This window comes from Prenolepis imparis, unplaced genomic scaffold (assembly GCF_030444845.1).
Source record: "Prenolepis imparis isolate NDT839.2.m4 unplaced genomic scaffold, iyPreImpa1.0 SCAF_3, whole genome shotgun sequence".
In the NCBI taxonomy this organism is placed as follows: Eukaryota; Metazoa; Arthropoda; class Insecta; order Hymenoptera; family Formicidae; genus Prenolepis; species Prenolepis imparis.
Window position 1 is genome coordinate 5,619,168 of NW_028141161.1, and position 25,085 is coordinate 5,644,252.

The window sequence follows — 25,085 nt, forward strand, 5'->3', positions numbered from 1 at the left end:
AAGCAGTGGTATCAACGCAGAGTACTGTTATCACGGGAAATCCTGAGTGATTTTTGGAACGGGTGAAATCACGGATCTCGCCGTTATCACGGGAAATCCTGAGTGATTTTTCGGGATGGATGAAATCACGGATCTCGCCGTTATCACGGGAAATCCTGAGTGATTTTTGGAGATGGATGAAATCACGGATCTCGCCGTTATCACGGGAAATCCTGAGTGATTTTTGGAGATGGGTGAAATCACGGATCTCACCGTTATCACGAGAAATCCTGAGTGATTTTTGGAGATGGGTGAAATCACGGATCTCACCGTTATCATGGGAAATCCTGAGTGATTTTTGGAGATGGGTGAAATCACGGATCTCACCGTTATCACGGGAAATCCTGAGTGATTTTCGGGGCGGAAGAGAGAGGGAGAAGAAGGTTTAGGGTTGGATATGATAGGTTGGATAATGACTTGCGCAAAAGGAGATAAAGAAGATGGCTTTATCTTAAATCCAAGAATTATTTTGATACGGGGTGAAAATTGTACTTTATATATGTGTGTCTTGACTTACTGTTAGTAGAGTGCGTTGTTAATAATGGCTGCAGGGTTCTAGTCTGGTTGTGTGGTCTTCCGGACTTCCACTATGTTTTTTCACTTGCACTCTAACGAACGTCGGAATATGAGTTGAAAGCGGATTTCAAAATTGAAAGTATATAAAAGTCCGAAGAGTCTAGATACGAGCTCGGATAGCTTGTACACGACAAACTGCGCTCGAAAGTTCGGATTAAAATCTAATCTCTCGAGGGATATCGCGGGTATATAAACCTTCTTGCTCCTCCTCTCCATTGGTTTATTAACATTTCCTGACGAATAGGAAATTTTTCAATGACGCCCTTTAGGTCCCGGAGGCGTCTCTTTTAATTTTACAATTACTACGATTGGTTAGGGCTTTTGTTTAGAGCTCTAGGTTTCGACCAATGGAGAATTTGTTGTAGTCAAGTGAGGTTGATATTTTTATTACCCTCTCGAATTTATCTCAGGCAGATATCGCGTAACGACGATCTGTCAGGCGAGAATTGTTTAGGTTCGGTTATCGTTGTTAATCTTTCTTCTAAATTTTTATTAGTTTCCGAGTGTTGGTTTCGTTTAGAGAACTGTCGACTATAGTTTAACTTCTTAGAATATAATGAGTTATAGTTTGAATTTTATGAGTTGATCTGTTTGCTTCTCAAGTTCTGTATTTACTCTTTACTTTTACGATGGAACTGTCTCGGAATATGTTTGTCTCGCCTGTCAGATTGTCGGTTTATCTGTGCGTCCGCGATATTTAAAATATCGCCTTGCGTTCTCCGAAAGAAAAGAATCGTGGAGTCCACAGGGCGTAACGATTTTTTTACTATTATTATTAAACTATCTCTGTGTATGTTTTTCTCGCTCAGATCACAGTTTATTAGTGCAGCTGCAATATTTCAAATATCGCCTTGCATTCTCCGAAAGAAAAGAATCGTGGAGTCCACAGGACGTAACAATATGTAAATTATAATGACGATAAAAAAACTTTTTTTACAATCGTCTTAAAATTTTCAAGTTATTATTTTTTCATCAATTAAAAGTATTACCATCGTCAACGGTCATACCACGTTGCAACGCACCAGTTCTCGTCAATCACACTAGTAACAAAAAACATCTCATCATATTGATTCGATTCTTCTCACACCGAATAGCGTAATAGTCCTGAGAGATTCTCCTATCACAGCGACAAAATATAAAAATGTACAAACTTGTTTATTAGTTTTGTAAAAATTGTTACTCAAATTGGCATAATAAACAACTTCAACAACAAGCACCTAAAGTTCTCGTCCGATCACTGAAGTTAAGCAACGTTGGGCATGGTCAAGTACTTAGATGGGTGACCGTTTGGAAACACCATGTACTATTGGCACCATCTTTTTTTGTTAATTCAAAATCTTAAAGAGATCCTAAAGCCGTTTTTTGTTTTACCGATAAAACGAGATGTTGGATTCGACAACTAATCTTTTTATTGATTATACCGATTAAAAAATTCTTTTCCACAATTAAAGTACTAATAATAACGAACTATGGATGCTATAATTTCATGTAAGAAAACCAAAAAACTTTTAAAAAACCAATAAAAATTAATTTTTAACTATTTTTGATTTTTTACATAAAATTATAAACATTTTACATGAAATTATAGCATCCACAGTTCGTTATTATTAGTACTTTAATTGTGGAAAAGGATTTTTCAATCTGTATAGCCAATAAAAAGATATTCATGGTCGAATCCAACTTCGCGTTTTATCGGTAAAACAGACGGCTTTAGGATCGCTTTAAGGACATATCAATGATTCCTCTAAATTTCTCCAATGTATACAACTAACCGCATGTATACAGCTGCTATACCGAATTCGCGATGAGAATCCCCCCCCCCTTCCCCCAGGTGACCAAAAACTGCAGTGACATCAGTCGAAGTCTGAGGCCGGATTCACACCTTGGCAGAAAAGCAGAAACCAACCAAAACTCTCGTTGGTAATAAGTTTACTACCATCAAGTTTACTACCTAGTAAACTTACTACCAACGCGAGTTTTGATTGGCTTCTGCTTTTCTGCTTTCTGCTTTTCTGCCAAGGTGTGAATCCGGCCTGATGAAACATACGTGACAAATCGTGAGATATAAAAATAAAAATTCAATTAAATGCACTAAATTGTAATGTTACCTATACATACACAAGATATAAAAAAAGGAGACGATTCCGTTATTATAGTATAGAGAGGGCAAGAAAAATAAGAGAAGAGAAATATAATAAATTTTGTATTATATCGTTGAATTTATCATAAAATGCTCTACAATTTTACTTATAAGAAAAATTTCAAAATTTTCAAAATTGAGAGGAGTGAGGGAAGCTTTCGAACAAAATTTTAAGTTTTCAAAATTTAAAGTACACAGACATTTAAAGTAAAGAATCGTGTTACTTTTGTTCGAAACTTTTTTATATCTCTTCTTATTTTGATGATATTCTCTTAAAAAGAACAAAATCCGTTTTTTTCACAAATCACCTTCTAAACCTTTGATTTGGCACGTATAAAAAAATACTTGTACCCTAAAATTGTATGCTTTACAACATATTTCAAAGAGAATCATTTCGGCAAATCCTCCACTTCGTAAAATCCTCCGGTGACTCGATTTCCGCACAAATCCTCGAATATATTATATGTTTTCTACACTTTAACGATTTTTTAAACACCTTAGTGGCCATCCAATTTGATCTTTTTCGAAGATGGTCTTGAATTTATCATGCGTATTGAATCATCTATTTTAAATTTTGCACGTCGAACCATTTATTGGGATTTCAATTAAGCATAAACATTTTTCACATATTGGTGTTCAAAGTATATGGTTTAAACGTTCTATAACTGAGACTTTCAGAACAGAATACGCCGAATAATGATTGATGTTGCGTTTCTACATGAGTTTCTTCTTCTTCCAATGGCGCTACAGCTCAAATCGAGTCCTGGCCTCCTCAATTCTCCGCCTCCACTCCTCTCGGTCCCTCGACCACCCCTTCCAGCCTCTAACGCCGAGGATCTCCTTAGCATCCGTATCCACGCTATCCTCCCATCTCGCTCTTAGTTTTCCCACACAGGTCTCCTGCCTCCGGACTGGCCTTCGAGTATCCTTTTGGGTATGCGTCCCTCCTGCATTCTTTGGATGTGTCCACCTCATTGAAGTCTCAGTAGCCTAATGTGCACTGAGAGCTTTGGTTCTTTGTATAAATGGTACAGCTCATAATTGTAGCGGATTCTCCATCCTCTCTCATCCCTCGTGGGTCCGTATATCCTGCGTAGTATTCTCCTCGAAACTGTCCAGCTTCTCCGTTTCTCCCAATGTAATCGTTCAGGTTTCGCCATCATATATGCCACGTGCGGATCATCGTTTTGTACAGTCTTAGTTTGGTTTTTATGTGAATGTTCTTCGATCTAAGGATTGGAAGCAGTGAGTAGTACGTTCTAGTCGCTGTGGCAATACGCTTTTGTATCTCGGCTCCTTCGTTGTTGTTCCATGTCAGTTTGGTGCCCAGGTATGAGAACTCGCGTGTCACCTCGAGGTTGTGTTCCCCCACCGTGAGGTTCTGACCTAAGCGATTTCTTTACCGTCTGCTTTATAGCATCACTTTTGTCTTTTCTGCGTTGACTTTAAGACCAATTTCTTCCGCCGCTTCTTCCAGGTTTAGGAATGTTTCTTTAATCGAACACACGGACCTTCCCAAGATGTCTATGTCGTCCGCGTATCCTGCCAGTTGAATTGATTTGTTCATAATCGTCGAACTCAAATCGATTCGGGCTTTCCTGATGGCATACTCCAACGCCAAATTAAAAAGCATGGGTGCTGGTTCGTCACCCTGTTTGAGTCCTTCCGATATTCTGAAGGGGGCTGTTAGTTTTCCATCAATTCTTATGTGTCCCATCGTGTTTTACATGGTTGCTCTTATAATTCTCACCAGTTTGGATGGGATGTTCATCTCCCAGAGGATTGTGTATAATTTCTCCCTTGAGATACTATCGTATGCTTGTTTGAAGTCCATGAACACATGATATAGATCGATATTGTACTCCCAAAATTTCTCCGCAATCCGTCTCACCACAAATAATTGGTCGACCTACTTTTTCTGAAGCCGGCCTGATATTCGCCCAGGATCTTCTCTGCATATGGTTCTAGTCTTTCTTTAACGATGGATGTTATTATGTCTTTTACTGGTGATTCGTGACTCAATAAGTAACACGTTGATTCGGTTAACAAACTATTATAATGTAATTACTGATTTATTAAGTATTACAAAAAGTAACAGGACTAAAGCTTGAGTACACTGTCGTGACTCCTGGCTTGAACGAACGCAGGACGAGCAGTGCCCATCGGAGCAGTATACTCTGCTCCGTTTCCTTTTCCCTTAATAGCGCGACGCAACGGCGTAACGCTCCTTAAGCGCGGGGAATATAAAATGTATGAATACATAACAGATGTGAAAATCTTATATGTTGTGCTTAATAGTAATATTCCTCGGTAGTTCTCACATCCTAGCTTGTCCCCTTTCTTGTAGATCGGATGGATAACGCTTGCCATTTCTCCGGGATCTGTTCCGCTTTCCAAATTTCGCTGAATAGTGTATGCTCTACATGAGTTTCTTTTCACATTTATATTATAAAATTACTTTTATTTCTTTCAATCGGTTTGCAAATTTTTTCGACATCTTCCATTATTTCGAAATTATATCTTTGCAATCGTTTCCATATATTTTATTTCATCGATAAATATATTATTATTTTTGTCGACGTCAAAACGTTTGTCGAGTATTCACTTTTTCCTCGTGTTTTCTTTTTCAATTTCTCATACATATTTTCGAATAATAAAATGTTTCATTTTTTTCAAGTTGATTCCGCACCAATTTCAATATTTTTGACGATCTGTTTTAGAGTTTCGATAATTGGCTTAGGCCTGGTTTACAATAAGTCGTATTTCAAAAATAATCGACTGTGGTTGGTCAATTTTTTTTACGACTTACGACTAACGACTCATTGTAGACCAGGCCTTAAGGGAATTCTAACGTCCTCTCTTACCAATAAAACGCCAAGTTGGATTCGACCATGAATCTATTTATTAGCTATACCGATTTTTTTCCTGAAATTATAGCGCTTCCTGTTTGTTAATAATTAATACTTTAATTGTAGAAAAAAATCATACATTTATGAGTTGAGCTACCTATATTTTGATTGACTATACAGATTAATAAATGCTTTTCCACAATATTAAAGTATTAATATTAACAAACAAGGAGTGCTACAATTTTAGGTAAAAAAACAAAAAAGTTAAAAAATTATATTTTTTATCGACCTTTTTAACTATTTTTTACATAAAATTATAGCATTCACAGTTTGTTATTATTAGTACTTTTCAATCTATATAACAAATAAAAAGATTCATGATCGAATCCTGATTTGCGTTTTATCGGTAAGATAGGACGGCGTTAAGATCACCTTAAGGGGATGCTGACGCCGTCTGTTTTATCGACAAATATTATTGCAATTTAACTATTTATTGGCTATACAGAATAAGAAATCCTTTTCTAGAATTAAAAATTAAAGTATACATAATAACAAATATGGGCTACTATATATGTATATAAAACAAACCAAGAAAGTAAAATAATTACAATTTTCTTATCGGTTAGGGTTAGGGGTTAGGTTAGGTTAGGTCGTAATTCCCGGGAAAGGGCTGCAAGGGCAAGGCAGATCAGTTGTCCAGCCTTATGCGCAACCTATTCCGCGAGAGGGCAGAAGTACAGATAACTGTACCTAAGAAATGCGCAGAGATGCGCGTGAGAGGGCTTGACCTCACCTCGACCCCGGAGGAACTACGTTTGGCGAGCCAAAGTGGGAGGGAACGGCCGGGGATGTACTGGTTGGAAATCAGAAGAACCCCGTCCGGCCGAGGTTCGGTGTGGGTCAAGTGTCCTATAGTAGCTGCCAAAAAGGTAGTACAAGCGGGCAAGCTGTAAGTCGGTTGGGGTAAAGTAGTGGTTGATCTACTTAAACCCCGACCGGCTATTTGTTATCGCTGTCTCGGGCTGGGACATGTCCGGGCGGCGTGCAAGGCGGAGGTGGACAGGAGTTCGGCGTGTTTTAGATGCGGGACTCCTGGACACCAAGCGAAACAGTGTGCGGCGGCACCCATGTGCCTCACATGTAGAGACCTGGGGCTTCCCGCCGCACATCGTTTTGAGGGTAAAGGGTGCAACCCTAAACCCCCAAAGAGAAGGAGAAAGGGTAAAGGGGGGTCCTCCCAAGGACCCTCACAGCCATCGGTTGGAGAGGCAAGAGAGGTTAGACCAACCGACGAAGTGGCTGGCGCATGGACCAAGAGGAAGGGATCTAAGCCAGTCAAAAGGGTTTCTGTTCCCATTGCAAGAAGCCCGATCAGACACCAACCCCGATAACCCGAAAGAAATCGGGAAGAGTGAAAAAGCTTGAAGAGACTGCGGAGATGGAGATGAGTTAATACTTACCTTCATATCCAGAGCGGGGGACGAGTTCCTGGAAACCACCAGGACAGATCCGCCGGATTCCACCGGCAGTGTAAGCCGGGGGGCTTACACTCCATTGCACGTGGACCCGAGTGAAAGTAGGGAAAGGATGTGGCCCCCTTTCCCTATATCTGGGAACAATTAAGCTCCCGCGAGACGGGCGCAGAAATGCACGCGCACCGTGTGCCCCGGAAGTAATGCCTCTGGCGGTTCCCGGGTGCACAGCTAGGCGCAGAGCAGGCCACAACACCCCAGCCCCACATAACTCCCCCGAGGCGAGAGGGTATGCGGTTGCGCATTTTCTCGAGGCTAAAAAAAGAGGTTAGGTCGTCACGACCTAACCGAGTGTTATAATACCTGCCTGAGGGATGCAGTCTTCCCTAGCCGTTGAAAGAGAACCATGCTGGTCCTTCTTCCCAAAGCGGGCACAGTGGTCGAAGAGATTCCCAAGGTCAGGCCGATTTGCCTACTGAGCGAAGTCGGGAAGATATTCGAGAGGGTCCTTGTGGAAAGAATCAACAACTGGATGAAAGACAACCCTGATCACCAATTGTCGGACAGCCAATTTGGATTCAGGAAGGGAAGATCGACGTGCGATGCGCTCGCAAGAGTGCAGCACGTAATAGAAGAGGTCACCAGCAACAGGGGAGTGGTAATCGCTGTTGGCATCGACATTGATCCGTTCTGGGTCCCACCCTGTGGAACATCGGATACGACGGAGTCCTTCAAGAGGGAACGGACGAGGGGTGTCGGTTAGTCTGCTACGCGGACGACACCCTCATCCTGACATTTGCGGACACCGTGGAGAGAGCAAAGGCAAGAGCTAACTTGCAAGTGGCCTTGGTACTGAATCGCATTGAGAGACTAGGGCTCACGGTTTCCGGTACTAAAACGGAAGCTGTCCTATTCTTCGGCGAGCCGAGGAACCCTGCGCAGTATCCTGTGATATTAGTTGGCGGAAAGCGAATACAAGTTGGTACTTCGATGAAGTACCTCGGGGTAATGCTAGTAAGCAGGATGTCTTTTAGGGAACACTTCGACTATGTCGAGGCAAAGGTCTCCAAGGTAGCGAGAGCACTGGGCAGACTGATGCCCAACCTCAGAGGCCCTAGGGGGGTTAAGAGACGGCTATACGCTAACGTCATTCTCTCAGTGATTCTATACGCGGCGCCAATATGGAATGACGCTTTGACCGCGGCTAGAAGAAGCAGAGAGAAGTTAGACAAATTAATGAGGGTTATCAATCTGAGGGTGATATCGGCTACAAGACAGTCTCCCTAGAGGCTGCGACTGTACTGGCCAGGACACCGCCACTGCATCTAATTGCGGCAGCACATAAGAGGGTCTACTTAAGGAGGTAGGTCTACCTAGGAGAGTCTAAAAAATATGCATTTTCGTGAATTTTTTCAGCAAAACCTTTAGACTTTTATTGATAAATGATATTCGGTTATAAAGAATACATATCGAAGAAGTTACAGTAATTTTTTCGTCCAAAAATAATAAAAAATAGAGGAGGTACACGCCATCTTCTGCAACTCGTTTTTTCGGAGGCGTTTCGCGGTGACCACTGTAGTTTGGAGCTGGATCATCTGAAATAAAAAATCCGGGAATTTTTAGTTAATATATTAAATTATCTAGGACCCAACGTGGCGAATTTTCGAAAAATTGATTTGCGGCAAAATGGCGGTGATCGAAAGTTGAAATATTGATTTTCGACCAAAAAATCGCTTTTGTGTAAAAAAAAAAGTAAACAAAAAAAAGAAAAATCCCACGTAGGGTCCTAGATTTTCATCTCTAAAAAAAGCCTGTATAACCTGAACTAAATCGATCAAGTAGTTTTTTAGTTATAGGCCGGTATTCATAGTCGGTTCTTATATTTAAGACTGTCTTAAGTACAATCTTAAGATGTGATTAACCAATCACAGAGTCGTATTTGCATCTTAAGACATTACTTAAGACGGTCTTGAAATGAGAACGGACTATGAATATCGGCCATAGTGGTCACCGACTTTGCAAAATGTAATTTTCAGAAAAACTCGTTTAAAGTTTTGCATGTAGTTTACACCTAAATAAAAAAATTTTTTCAACTTACACAGAGTCGTCGATTCCTGGTCCATATAGTAGTCCTTCTGCTGCAGCTGCCGCCTCTAAAACTACAATTTGTTTTTACCTGCGACACTGTCTTGCCTCCCGGGTGTTCTGTTGCGCGCACAGATCTGCCTTCTTGATGCGGAGTTCGTCTGTTGTCGCCGCATATAAATGTGCATTCGGTCCAGTGTGCACTCCCATGGCTTCTAACATTTTTAATAATGAAAATGTGCCTTCATTAAAGATGCATGTAGCGATGTAGGCAGCTATTTCCACTATGATTGAGCCTCCAGGTAATATTTTCAGACTTATTTTCCAGATCAGCTGGTTGAAACTCTCGTTATTATTTTGTGTAAATCGACCGACGCATCTTTCCAGTAAATTATCGCTGCTAAGATCTTCAAAAATTGGTTTAATTGCGTCTAAGACATCTTTAGGAAGAGTCTTATAATCGTGCTTGAAGGAAGCGAGTTCGCCGCTCGTAGAAGCGCGTTGCCAGCCACACCACGAGTCAGATCCAGATGGACATTTACTATGTTGCGGATGTGTATCTGTCGAACTGTAATGGTAAAAAGTCGCCCAGATTGCATTTTTCATATTTTGTATAGAGTCACAATGCCGTCGAATAGCCAATCCATAGTACACAGTTAATTTATCTATTACTTTTCCAGTAAGTTTGCCTTTGCCACCGAGTCCTTTCGTTTTCTTCTTACACTCGCGTAATCGACTTCCCATTCTTTTTTGCACGTGACCAATGCACTCCTTTTTAATAACAGGAGTATTGTCATAAGGTGCGACATTTACGATACCTTTATAAGTCTTTGAATCTCCTTCGCCGATATAGTTAACGTATTTAACTCCGTAGTTTTCCACGGAACGTTGAAACATTTCTGTTATCGCGTCGACTTCCATTTTGCCCGGTGATCCTTCGTGATTTGCTAAGTATTGAGATCCATGCGTTTCCATCCATTTTTGATATTCGGCAATGCCTTCCTTTTTACTCCAAAACTCACACATTTTACAATAAGAACTTTTTACAAGAACATCAATTACTTTGCCTGTGTAATATCCAATAATAGAAGAAACGCCATAGAGAGAAGTGAAGCCTCGTTTTTTCCATGTCCCGTCCCCGGAGACTGTTAGTTCTGTTGTTTTTTCTATATTTCTCGCTTTACAAGTCTCTTTAACTTCTTCTTTTGCAGCACTTTTTAAAAGTGATTCACAAACAGATTTTATACAGGAGTGCATGTGTTTTACAATTATATCATATATGTGCTGTGATAGAAAAACTGTGGCATATCCATTAGGCCACAAAACTTTTGAGCACCTTTTATACCAAGGCCTAATACTCTCATTGTAAATATAAATCTTCCATTAATTTCATATGTTGTTCCGATGTAGGGGCACGAAGGAATACATTGAGGTTGGCACTTGTTGCATACTATCCCTATCTTGAATCCAAGTCCACGCGTATTTGTTGTTTGGAATTTCACATTACTATTACACACTTTACATTTCACGAAATCCGAAATTGCAGTAAATACTGTTATAAAATTTAAAATTCTATACTCAATAGAACTGTGTTGCGGCACAGTAATATCTTGCAATTTAATTTTTTTTACAGATGTACTAAAACTTTCCGAATCTCTCTCCATCTCGTGTGAATTTTTAGGTCGTTATCTTTTTGTTGATTTCGAAAGTCGAATATTTTGACTTCCGGTTGAAGAGTGATAGAAGTAAGTCGTAGAGGCAGGGCGTAGGAAAGAAATAGAGATAAAAGTGGAAAAAAAGGAGGAGGAGAACAAAAAGGAGAAGAGAAGAGCGAGGAAAAGTTAAGAAGAAAGCGAGGAAGTAAAGGGAGATCTGAGAAAGAAAGGAAAAGTAGTAAGACGAGAAAAGATTCAGAAGGCGGACTTGGAGGTTAGAAAGGGCGGCTGTAAAGTGAAGCGGAAGAGAGAGGAACAAAATTAGGCTGCAAGAAGGTAGGTCGATAAAGTCGATAAAGTCGATCGATAAAACAAGACTGAAAGGTAGTGACAGATGGCAGCAAAGGTTGGTAGACCCGCGGGAAGTAAAAATAAGCAAACAGAAAAGACCCTAGAGTGTTTCGGAGTAGGAAAAGATACCGAAACGGAAATGGAGAAAAGATTTGAGGAAATGATGAGAATATTTAAAGATGAAATAGTAAAAGAAATAAGAGAGAATATAGAAAAATGCATGGAAAATATGAGAAGAGAGATGCAAGAAGAGAGAGACAAGAGAGAAGAGGAATGGAGAGAGGAGAAGAAAAAATGGAAAGAAGAGAAGAAGGAGATGCAAGAAAGAATAAAAAGACTGGAAATAGATCAGGAAAGAAAAGAGAGAGAAAGAAGAAAGAAGGATGTAGTGATAAAGGGAATGAATTTCAAGGGAGAGAATGGAGTGTCAGTTATAGACTATAGGAAATCAAGAGGCAGTGGAAGAAATAGAGAGTTTGAAGGTAGGAGAAAGGGTAGAATCGGATCACATGCCACTGGAAGTTAGAATATATGGAACGGGTGGAAAAGAAAAAGAAAGAAAAAGAAATAGAAAAAAGAGAATGGAAGGAAGAAACCAAGGAAGAGTATCTGAAGGGATGCGAAGAATGGAGCTGTAAAGAAAAGTACACTGGAGAACTATGGAAAGAGATTAAGGAGAAAATAGAAGAGGCAATTCCAAAGACTAGGAAGAAGAGACACAAATGGCAAATGGGAGAAAGAATATGGCATGACAAGGAATGGAAGAACAGAAAGAGAGAGGTAAGAAGAAAGTTGAGAAATTGGAGGAAGGGGAAATGCGACAGGGAGGAGTATTTGAAAGAAAGAAAAGAGTACAAGGAGTGGTGTAAAGAGAAAAAAGGGAGTATGAGAAACAAGAAGAGGAAAAGATAAGGAGCATCAAGACGGAACAGGAGGCATGGAAGTATATCAATAGATTTAAGAAAAGAAGAGAAGGAATAGATGAGGAAATAAGTAAAGAAGAATGGAAACAACATTTTATGGAAATACTGGAAGGAGAAGAGCAGAAGATAGAAATAGAGAAAGAAGAAGAGGAAGAAGAAGAAGGAAATGAGCTAGAAATAACAAGAGGAGAACTGATTGAACAGCTGAAAAAATTGAAGATGGGAAAGGCGCCAGGGGAGGACGGGCTGGAAAATGAAGTGTGGAGATATATGCCGAAAAGTGTAGGAGAAGCGATGTGGAAGCTATTAAATAAGATATGGAAGGAGGATTGCCGCAAGAATGGAAGAAAGGAGTAATATGTCCCATATTCAAGAAAGGAGAAAAGAATGAGACGAAAAATTACAGAGGAGTGACACTGATGGACACGGCATACAAAGTGTATGCAAGCATTCTGAATGAGAGGTTAATGGAAGAGGTAAAAGATAAACTGGAAGAAGGTCAGTTTGGATTCAGGAAAGGAAGAGGAGTGATGGACGCAGTATATGTTATAAATCATGTGGTGGATAGGGAGCTAGGAAAAAAGAAAGGAAAAGTATTCGCATATTTCGCAGACCTGAAGGCAGCATTCGACAGAATGGATAGAAAAATTCTGAAGGAAAGGATGAAGAAAATATGGGTAAGTAAGACGCTAAGGGAGAGAATAATGGAAACGTACAAGGAAACGAAGAACATGGTAAAGGTGGGAGAAAGAAGCACGGAAGAATTTTGGACAAGGAAAGGAGTAAGACAAGGATGTCCAATGAGTCCGACATTATTTAATATTTACATGGCAGACTTAGAGGAGGAGATGAGAAAAGGACAGATAGGGGGTGTGACGGTAGGAAGAAAAAAGATATGGACAATAACATATGCAGACGATGTAGTATTGATGGCGGAAAGGGAAGAAGAATTGAAGGATATGCTAAGAAGATTCGAAAAGTTTTTAGAGAAAAGAAGGCTAAGGCTGAGTCCGGTAAAAACAAAAGTAATGGTATTCGAGAAAGGAAGAGGAAGAGCAAGGAAAAGGGAGTGGAAGTGGAAGTGGGAAGAAGAGAAATTAGAGGAGGTCAAAGAGATAAGATACCTGGGATTTATAATGCAGAAGAACGGAGGAGCAGAAAAGCACATAGTAGAAAGGAAAAAGAAGGCAATGATAGCAATGAAAGAAACTTGGAGCATAGGAGAGAGAATATTTAAAGAAGATTATGTAAGAAGAATGAAGATGTTCGAGGCATTAGTGGAAAGCGTGAGATTGTTTGGAGCAGAAATATGGGGCTGGAGGAAAGAGGAGAGACTAGATGGAATTAAAAGAAAGTACGTGAAGTGGATTCTGGGACTGGAAAGGACAACACCAAACTATATAGTAATAGAAGAAAGTAAATTAACGGAAATCAAAATAAAGGCGATGAAAAGAGCATTGAAATATGAAGAGGAGGCAAGAAAATCGGGGAAGATACTGGTGAAAGAATGTCTGAAGGAGAAAGAAAAGGAATGGGGAGCAGGAGGTGAAGGAAAATGGGCAAAGATAAGAAAGAAGATGATGGAGGAGGAAGGATTCGGAAAAGAAGAGAGAGAGAGGCGCAGAGAAGAGGGAGAAGACAGGGGGTAATAGAAAATATGAGGGAGAAAGAAGCAAGGGAGAGAAGGAAGAAGATAGAAGAGTCCAATTACAACAAACAATATAAAAGAATAATTAAAGAAGAAAGACCAACATATCTGAACAGACGAATGAAAATGACCGACAGAAAGATGATAGCATGATTCAGATGCGGCAACGAAGTGAGGGAAAGAGAATACTGGAAAGAGGAAGAAAAGATATGTAGAATATGTAAGAAAGAGGAGGATAGTTTATGGCATGTGCTCAAAGAATGCGAAGGGACAAGACAAGAAGATGAAATAGAAGTGGTGCTAGGAGAAGAAGGGCAAGGTCTAAGGGTACTTAGAGAGATAGTAGAAAAGAGGAAAGAAATGGAAAGTAAGATAGAGGAGATAGAAGAGAAAGTAGATTACAGAATAGGTTAACATTTTAAGACATTTTAAGAGATCCGTAAATGAGGAGGGGAGGGTTTAGTTTATATATGTATATTGTGAGTATGTTCGTGTATGTGTGTGTGTATGTGTGTATGTATGTATGTGTATATATGTATATGTATATGTGTATAGTCATGTGTATGTACGTTTATATATTCACTTAGTCAAGAATTTACGTTAAGAATTTATGTTATACGTTTTACGTTCAATTAGGATTAGGGTTTGGTTATTAGGGTTTGGTTATTAGGAATAGTTACAATATTAATTTTAATTATAGTTTTAGTTTTAATTTCAGCTTTAATTTTAAGTTATTCAAGTTATTTAAGTTTATTTGAGTCTATTTGAATTTATTTGAGTTATGAGTTGAGTTTATGGAGTTTATTATTATTATTAGTATAATATAGTATTTTATATATGGGTACAAATAGGTTAAGAGAAATGCAATTGTAACCGGAAGTTCGTCCTATGCCGGAAGGCAAAGACTAGGAAAAATAAATAATAATAAGTCGAATATTTTCTGATGTTCTCAGCTCTCTTGAGCCCTTTTTACATACCATGGCACTTTGTACAATAAAATATTAATATTATAAAATATTAATATTATTGCGAAAGCAACCGTTCTACAGCACAGCTAACTGTTATTCTGCTTCCTAACTTTCTGGTTTTTATATAGATTAGCCTAGAAATCTTTTGTTTACTAATACAAATACATAACATCCTTCGTATTTGCTAATACAAGTATATATACCTTCTCAAAATACAAAGACTTTCAAAAGGAATTATCCGAGGAATTGCTCCGAGTACTGTGCAGCGCGCTTCAAAGAACATAATTTACACCTTTATAACTTCGTCAATTTTGCTCGGATTAACTTGAAACTTTCAGGAAATATTTTCAAGATGTATTTTTAAAAAATATCAAAACCCAAAAATCAATTTTTTCAAAGTTTCTAGGTAGGCCTTTCTCCTTAAGAACTGCGGACCTCAGAAGTCAAGGCCAATAAACGGAAGACTCCGTTAAGGAAATTAGAGAGTCGGAAGCTCTCCTGATGAGGTTACAGTGGGAGATTCACCTGCAAAAGCCCCTCATCGCAGGGGTGCGTACAAAGAATGCCGTCCTACCCAATTTCAACAATTGGCTTGATCGGGAGCACGGAAGTATAGCGTTCCATCTGACCCAGATATTAACGGGCCATGGATGCTTCGGGTCTTATCTCCATAGGATCGGGAAGGTGAACTCTCCGGTGTGCGAACACTGCCCGGGAGATAGCGTGGATACAGCGGAACACACCCTGCAGGAATGCGGAGCATGGACCGCTGAAAGGGGGGACCTTGTGCAAGCCATCGGACGGGACTTGAGCATGGTGAATATGATGCGGGCCATCTGCGCAAGCGAAGAGGTCTGGATAGCAATGTCCCGGTTCGCCGGGACAGTAATGCTAAATAAGGAGAATCGGGAGCGGGAAAGACAGGCGCGGGAACCGCTTGGTTAACCATCATCCGGGTTATCGATGAGGTGTCTCTCCTTGTCACCCTTTGGAGTGACAAGATGAAGAAGAATAGGGGGGGTTCGACTAGACTTGAACAAGCCAGAGGTAAGACCAGTCCAACTAGACGACTTGCTACGGCAAACATATAAGGCTCTATGAGACATTATCACATAGTGGAGAGCATAGATTGAGGAGAGAGCAGGAAGGAAGATGTGCGCGTTCAAGCGCACAACTGGACTAAGCCGGGGAATGTAATGTGCACAACAGTGGTCAAATCATCAACAGCCAAGGGGCAGCTTTGGCCCCGGGCAGGGTTTTTAGTGGGTATTGGGAAGTCTCCCCGAGTCCCACATAACCCGGGTGGCCGGCCCCCGGGTAGACGTAAATGTCTTTTTCCCGCCCGCGCCAATCGCAAAAAAAAAGGTAATACGACATGATGCAATAAAACTGTAAGTATTTAACTATCTTGATTTTTTTATATACATATATAGTAACCCAGATGTTATTATCAATACTTTAATTCTAGAAAAGGATTTCTCATTCTGTATAACTAATAAATAGTTAAATTGAAATAATATTTGTCGATAAAACAGACGACATCAGCATCACTTTAAGGGGATGCTGACGTGATCTTATTTTATCGACAAAACGATCATTTTGTGCTTTTTTTGTTTAAATAGAATAATAAATGCTTTTCCACGATTTTAAAATACATATAGACATAAAGCGAGAACCTACCAATTTTGTTAAAAACAAAACATTTTAATTAAAAATTTTTTTTTGTTTTTAATATAAAATTGGGAGGTCCCCGCTTTGTTTCTATATATGTACTTTAATCGTGGGAAAGCATTTATTATTTTATTCAATTTATAAAAAGAAAAGCGTGCACAAAAATGATCGTTTTGTCGGTAAAACAGGACGGCTTTAGGATCACTTTAAAGTGTCGCTCCAATGCAACTCTTTCTTTATTTTACCAAAAGAAAAAGAAATAAAGAGCCCAATAAAAAGGGTTTAATGTAGAAAAATCCAAAAGATTGTTGAAATTATTTAAAAAACATCCTAACATAAGACATGAGAAAAAATTAAGTTACAAGGAATAATAAGGAATTGGATTCCTCTTTTCAAAACCTATCGAATAATGTTATATTTGTTAGTTATATATGTATGTTATAGTTATTTTAAAAATTGCTCTTATTTGCTAAAAAGCATAGACAAAAAAATAGACCGTAAAAAACCATGACACGTGACAAAATTTTAGTCATAAGCAAACTCATAACTTAATTATTGTTAGTAAGAATGTTTGATCGTGATTGGTCGATTTGCTTGAGGCCTTAACACAGCAAAGCAATGTTGCACATATAAAATAACATGAAATATGTGTGACTATAAAAAGAGATAAAAAAAGAATAAATACTTGTTGAGGTTTGTGGTCGAAAGACAAAGGAATTGCATTTCCTTTTCCATCGCACATCACTCCTCTAGAGTCTCCAACATTTGCTATAATTAGCTTATTATCTTCCAAAAGTGCAATCAATGCAGTTGTACCTACAAATAAGAAGGTAAAAACAATAATTCAATTTAATACAATAAAATATGTATACCAGCTTCTTTTTTAATTTTAAAATATTTTACGTTTTTAAATTAATACTTTCTTTATATTTTATAATATATTTCATATACGAATAAAGAGATTAATGTTATTATTTCTTTATGGCGAATAATTTTGAAATTGTTATTAATAAATTTGTTTATTTTTGAATTTTTTAATATTACAAGATATTCTACTAATTTATGCTCAACTGATAAACTAATATCAATAATTTATTCAATATATTTGTAGTAAGACAAAAACATTTTTGACATTAAAAATAAACAATTACCAGCAACGTCCATATGTTTCTTAGCAGCTTCCACCAATAATCGGTCAACTGATAGAACTTCATCTGTTAAGAGCCTGCCATAATTAATTTTGTTTCCTTCAAGATACTTCATTAAGTCCACTTTGGGCTCCTGCTCCTCATTTTGCTTACATGGTCTAACCTATGGACAAATGAATATAATACATAATAGAAAATGTTCATGTATAAAAGTTTTTTTCAAAGTCTATTTATTAATTCGAGTTCTCTTTATAAAACATACATTGAAATTTTTTTATAGTGCAAAATATTAAAAATATGTAATTTAATTATAACAATATAAAGCTTCTAAATAATTATAAAGTTCATAAAGATATCCTAATTCTACATTAAAGTAATATAATGAATTAAAATGAAATAATCATCAAAGAACATGGAACAACATACAAATAATTCGATACATATTTATTGTAAAAAAAAGTAATTTTTTTTACAATGAATAGCAGACTATCCAAAGACTATCCAGAGACTATCCAAAAATTTGAAGAAAGATGTCGCCCCACATGCATGCATTTAAGTACATATATATATTGAATGTATATGAGACCACACTACAGTCCTTTAAAATAAGGGAAAGAGGTTTTTATAAAAAAATCTCAAAAATTTTGATAAGTAAAAAGTAATGTTTTATTAGCACACGAAATTCACTTTTTTCCATTTTAGCTAAAAACACAAACTTATCCGCTTTAAAACGCTGTCAAAAAATTTCTATTTGACAGATCTACTTGAAACTTGGTGTGTATACTTAAATAAGATGGTAAATATCAGAAATAAAATTAGATTGCGATTTGAGTGCCATATCTTGTAAAAGTCTGACTTATCGAACTGCCCTCGTACATAGGTGTCATATGCATAGAAATTTCGTTCTTATGGATTTTTTCATTTTTATGCATATGTTTATGCTTATGTTTATGCTATATTATGTAAAGCAATATGGCGACTTTATATTCGATGCTCATTGGTTCAGACAGTCTTATGTTATGCATATGCATCTGTGTCAATTTGTGTGCGATGGCCTTAAAGCCTCTGCGGTGTGAAATTTACGGTAAGGGGGGTGCATAGTGCGGTCTCTTTCTACAAGCAACCTTCGTGTGTTTCCGTCGCATATCGCAGTACGCAACGCACACTTCGGATATCTTTGATTACATTCGTTACAAAGCCGAAGGTTGCTTTTGGAAAGAGACAGAAAGCGTTTTCCCTTTACCGCAAATTTCAAAGCCCCCTTGCCTATATGAGCACTTTACACTCCATCCATATCTTCTTAGGTCCATGGCCTGTGTCCACGATCCGAGAATTCGGAGAAAAAGTTACTAAAACTCGGATCGTGGACACACCGAACTTGGATGCAAAACTCGAATAGAAAGCTCGGATGAAAAAATGCGTCGCGTCCCATTTTTCCATATTAGTTGCTAGGTTTATATCAATTTAATTTCTTGATGTCAACATTATTACTTTATAAATAGCTAATAAATGTTCGTGAACGTGACATTGGATAATAGAAATAATGTAATTTTCATAACTTTTAATAATTTTTTCTTTATTTCTTTTACATATTCAACTATAAAGGCCTGTGTCCACGATACTAGAAATCGGTCCGAGTTCTCGATTAAAGTTCTCGAATAGAAATAGTTGTACTTTGACGACTCTAGATGGCTCATAGTTGAATGTAAAAAAATAAAGAAAAAATTATTAAAAGTTATGAAAATTACATTTCTATTATCCAATGTCACGTTCACCAACATTTATTAGCTATTTATAAAGTAATAATGTTGACAACAAGAAATTAAATTGATATAAACCTAGCAACTAGTATGGAAAAATGGGACGCGACGTATTTTTTCATCCGAGCTTTCTATTCGAATTCTCGGATCGTGGACACAGGCTTTTTTACACTAGGGTTACGGCAAGGTTAAACGTTACCAATTGTACAAAATAAAAAATCAGCTACAACAGTATCCTAACATTGGTTATGTTATTAACTTTCATAACAAAATATGGATTTGAGAACGATAATGTTAATTTCGCAGTATCAAAATAATATGCAGAAATTATTTCTTATTTTACAAGAGCGGCGACAAAAATACTACTGTTGACAACATTACAACTAACTCGACTCTTGTTTCCACCGAACCTCATTTGGACTCTACCTTAAAATTTTATTGGGTAGGGTTCAACTTCAAGTTTGATGTTTCCACCGTAAGAACGCTCACCCCAACTCGACTCTGACTCGACTCTGACCCGATTCGAACCCTCGGTGGAAACATAGTCCATATGAGGACCCTTGGCGTATAGACAAATTCCCTAGGAAGCCTAACCAGCCATATAGATAAGAAGAAGAAGAAGTCCATAGAGGATCCAGAGCGATCATATAACTTTTCCCTTAATGTGAAAAGTGAAAAGTTTCACGTGAACTCTCTGATTCCGCGCAATCATGTAACTCTTCCCACCACGAAAATGTGAAACTTTTTACGTGAACTTTTTCGCCATCTTGATTTGTGTATGTGTGAGAGTAGAGATAATTAATAAATATACTTCGGAATTAGAGAATAAGTGTGATGTTGCATTGATAGAAGAAAACTAATATAAGAGCATACATAAAAATAATGTTTTTTATGATATAATTATATATAATAGTATATGTATATATGTATAGTATCCCAGTGAGAAATGGTAGTCGAATCGGTTTCGAGTTTGTCGAATCGATGTCGAATTGACGTCGATTTGACCAATAATTTCTCGCTGGGTATATATGTATTAGTTAAATTATTTTAATATATTAAAATAATATAATTAAAAGAAACAAAATCGAAATTGAAATCTTGGATTACGTTACAGAAGAGTATTATTAGGTGTAGGGCTAAAATTCTTTGCTTATTTGACTATTAATGTATAGATTTAATGTAACGCGTTTTAATTATTGATTACGCTGAAGATGACCACAAAGAATGGTCGAAACTTTCGTAAATTGATTGAATAAAGTTAATTTGTTTGCGCACTGATATCTGCGTTTGACTCTTATTGCCAATATAATACTAATGTTTTAATTTGAGAGAGTCATTTGTTTCTTTTAATTGTATTAACGCAGGCTGAAAAAATGCGTCCGATAATTTCGTTTTTTAATTGGATTAGTATTAATTTAGGTTCATATTGCGTTAGACTCTTGAAATCTTGGATTACGTTACAGAAGAGTATTATTAAGTGTAAGGCTAAAATTCTTCGTTTTGACTATTAATGTATAGATTTAATATAACGCGTTTAGCTTAGACTAAGAATGTATAGATTTAATGTAACGCGTTTTAATTATTGATTACGCTAAAGATGACCACAAAAAATGGTCGAAACATTCGTAAATTGATTGAATAAAGTTAATTTGTTTGCGCACTGATATCTGCGTTTGACTCTTATTGCCAATATAATACTAATGTTTTAAAATAATATAATAATATTAAATAACATTTATAATAAAAATTAATTTATAATAATATAATTTATTAATAATATTGATTAATATTATACTAATATTATTATATTATTTTTAATAAAATAATATTAATAATGTTATAATAATATTATATTATTATTATAAATAATATTATATTATTATTATTACTAATATTAATTATAATAAATAAATAAATATGATTTTTAAAGTCGGCCAATAGAGCCAAGCACGAAAATTAATTCTAATTTTTCAGAACTGTATCTCTTGGTTTGAGATTACTAAGTTCCATCAATTAATAATCCTCGAACTTACAACGGGAAAATAGGCGAGAAAAATATTGGTCCAAAAAGTCGCTGAAGCGGGAATTGAACCCGCGTCTTTCGCTTGCCGGGCGACTGCTCTTACCACTAAGCTATTCAGACCCTTTCGATCCTATATTTTTCATTTGCCTTATATTGAATGTTAGTAAATAGCGCCATGATTAGGCCCAGACGCGAATATATAAATTAAGAAATTATTTTTATCGGCTCTCAGTATTTAATAAATAAATAAATATGATTTTTAAAGTTGGCCAATAGAGCCAAGCACGAAAATTAATTCTAATTTTCCCGTTGTAAGTTCGAGGATTATTAATTGATGGAACTTAGTAATCTCAAACCAAGAGATACAGTTCTGAAAAATTAGAATTAATTTTCGTGCTTGGCTCTATTGGCCGACTTTAAAAATCATATTTATTTATTTATTAAATACTGAGAGCCGATAAAAATAATTTATTAATTATAATATTAATATAAATAAATTTATTATATAAATATTAATAAATAATATTAATAAATAATTATATTATTTTTAATATTATATTATAATATTATTATTAATATTATTATTGATTTAATAATTAATATTAATATTTACTATAATATTATTATTATTATTTATTAATATAAATAATATTTAAAAAATACTAATAGTAATAATCCCTCTATAGTCTATAGTTATAAAGTTTAGAAGCCGTATTCAGTGATTTCACTGTCCGCGTATCCAAACTACATACATCATACATAATCGTTATGCATGAAAAGTTTCACGTGAAATCTGAATGAATAAAAAATGAAAAGTGAAAAATGAAAAGTGAAAAGTTTCACGTGAAATTATATGATCGACTCCCAGAAGAAGAAGAAAAGAAAGAATCCGTAGATGTTATTCTGAAACAATAACGCAGTTGATAGAGGATCAAATAAAAAAAACTGGACATTGATACTTTAATAGACGATTCATTTCGTAATAACAGCAGAGATTATCTTATAAAAATGTTGACCAAGTTGAAGATTTCTCTACCGATCAGGACTTCTAATCTACTTTCAAAGCCTATCTCGGAAGTAATTCTAGCTAGTCCTTTCTTAAAACTTTAAATATAACTGTCTGAACCTAAATGATTTCCTACTTCTCTTATCTCCCCTTCAAAGTATACTTTTACTATTGTTCTTTCATCAGACATAGCCCAAATAAGCCCGTAATACTTACACACTTTACCAAAAATCAACCCTTACAATTTCATATTAATAACTCTCTCTTACCAGTTGATGGCTGTGTAAGGTGTATTGTCAATCACAATATAAGAAGAAGAAGAAAATTATGACCTCTAATTTAGAATTTACGCTAATGTAGTATTTTAAATCATGTTATTACTGATACAACAAATAAATAGAACACGCATTTGTTATAAATATAGCAGTACAAAATTTCATAATCGTTAATTTATCGTACTTCTTTCTTGCTATACTTATTGAGCGATATATTATTAATTTTGGAGTAGCCCATGTATTTTGCAAACATGTAACAATTTAAGCATATAAGTTACAAAAAATGTACATACAATCATAGTAAATATTTGTATATATAATTTGTAATAAAATGATTGTATTTATAGTATAAAGTAACAAAAGCATAAGATTCATTAGATAGATCTCTATACATGTTGCCTAGAAAAAGGATTTGCTCTGTCACTAAATAAACTAGTCATTTGCTTTAGATGTATTTATTAGATGTACATTATATTAAATATACAATAGTTATGCCTATATAATACACTTATTATACAATATGTACAAAGATTTTTTATATTAATATTTTGTAACAAAAAGGAGAGACTGTTTGTACATTTCCTTCAACAATATTCCTGGCTGTCACACAGTTTTCAATGGGTGCATCCAATACAACAACCGCTCAGTGAGCGGTTGTTGTACTGGATGCACCTAATGGTTCAGTGTCTTCTGGTCTTAAGCTGCGGATCAGGCTGTGTCTCACAATGCATCAACTTAGATGCACTCTGTCGATGTATTTTCAAAAAAGGTGAAAGATTTGCACATTCCTCTGGCATGGTGAGAGCAGCAAAGGTACTTGTCAAGTGTAACGACGACGTGAGTGGTTTTACTCTTATCTTCCACGAGACTAAGAGCTCCCTTAATGGACTTGTCACCTTGAAGAAGAGCTAATTTGATAAGCTCTAGATTCTATGGGAGCAAAGACTAAGATATCCGCTGCAGCTATGGCTTTACTAATTGCTGTTCCTGTTCATTAGACAGACTCCTCATCGTGAAGATCTTGATAACCTCGATAGCAGTAACGATGAATGAAAGGCTTGTCGGACTCCACTATAGTTGCTTATGCCTAGTTGAGTTCTTGCCTTGTGGTTACGCCTCATAAGAAACAGCGCGAGAACTTCAAATGTATCTTCTGCTCACATTTCTTCTTTCATAGCCATGCTTTTTTTAGAAGGTCTGAAAGAACGATATTTTTTTCTTTCACGGAATGGTTGGTATTCTACGCAAATTTAAACTCTATTTCACCTTATTTAATTTAATTATCCACATGTATTTATAACAGCGCTAATTTAATCTCATATCTCATCCAACACTCTTCAGTTCTTCTTCAGTTGTAGAACCAAACTTATGCATAATAACACTATGGATAATGAAGTAGTGATGCATCAATTTTCTTATGTATAACTTTATTTTGACTGTATGAAAGAATGGCCATCTTATGTCGCAGACGCGCAACACGATCTGCGCGAGCCTTATTATGGTGGCCAATTAATTATTTGGCAGGTGCCGAGTCTTATCGGCTGCCGTACTTTTAGAAACTGTCACAAGGAGTATAAAATACAAGTGAATTAAATATATAATAAATTACAAAGATCGTTAATAACTTGTGTTTAAGTTAGAAATTTTTTTTCTAGCCATCTTCACAATTAGTGCAAATCTATATGTTATTAATATTTGTGTTCGTATAAATGTATATTGAGAATACAATATATTATAAACGTATAAAATATATTTTAAACATTACGCATACACTTAAAAGATCTGATTTGATATACAGGGTTTGTCAAAAGTGTGGAAACCCCTAAATAATTTTTGTAAAAATGAAAATATCAAAAAACGGTAACACACGTATTTTGATTTATCAAAAAAGCTACCCTATGACATGGATACCGATCATCCCCCACCCCCTGGTACGCGGGGGTAAGAGGGGGGTTGAAAATTTTAAATTGGATTAAGGGTCGAATGGGGGCTCGTTTGAAAGGTCTTTTCATAACAAAGACACCCTTAAAATTTTAAGTCGCTACGACCCCCTCATTTAAAATGGCGGCCGTTCAAATTTCAAAATTTCATGCACTTAGTGTTATCCAGGATCAACTGCGTGGAAGTGGCATGAATTTGATCCCTTGTGTGTGTGTGTGTGTGTGCGCGCGCGCGCGCGCGTTTGTGGCTAAACAAGTGTGAATGTGTACATAGTGGTGATAGGTTACAGAACAGACGATTGAAAACTGTTATCTCTCTTTAATGATTCAAAACCTTTTACTCCGTGTTTTAAAATAAATTTTACTCAGTGTATTAAAGTAAATGCTGAAAGTGGCTGCCATTTACTTCCTGACAATATGCCAATCTTTGATAGAATGCAGAAATGGCTCTACGATTCGTCTCAAAAGGTATCAAATCTATTTTATCCCTTATTCGCTGTATCAATTCTTGGATGCTTTCAGGTTTTGTTTTGTAAACCTTACTCTTCAGGTATCC

General features: G+C 36.6%; 1 protein-coding gene and 1 pseudogene across 2 annotated transcripts in view; both read right to left on the reverse strand.

The window, feature by feature from the left end:
* The window catches only part of LOC145934409 (protein phosphatase 1L), a 67,944-nt gene that overhangs the window by 9,164 nt on the left and 33,695 nt on the right, over window positions 1-25,085 (reverse strand). Inside the window, exons 5-7 of one of the 2 annotated variants that reach the window (XM_083034792.1) lie at window positions 17,529-17,688; window positions 17,063-17,193; window positions 8,415-8,671 (exon numbers count right to left, since the gene is read on the reverse strand). In XM_083034792.1, the coding sequence (XP_082890918.1) occupies window positions 8,555-8,671; window positions 17,063-17,193; window positions 17,529-17,688 (408 nt within the window). In that variant the 3' untranslated portion in view covers window positions 8,415-8,554. Of the gene's footprint in view, window positions 1-8,414; window positions 8,672-17,062; window positions 17,194-17,528; window positions 17,689-25,085 lie in introns of those variants that run through there. The other variant, XM_083034790.1, reaches the window with a different exon arrangement.
* On the reverse strand, window positions 8,699-12,262 carry LOC145934408 (uncharacterized; annotated as a pseudogene).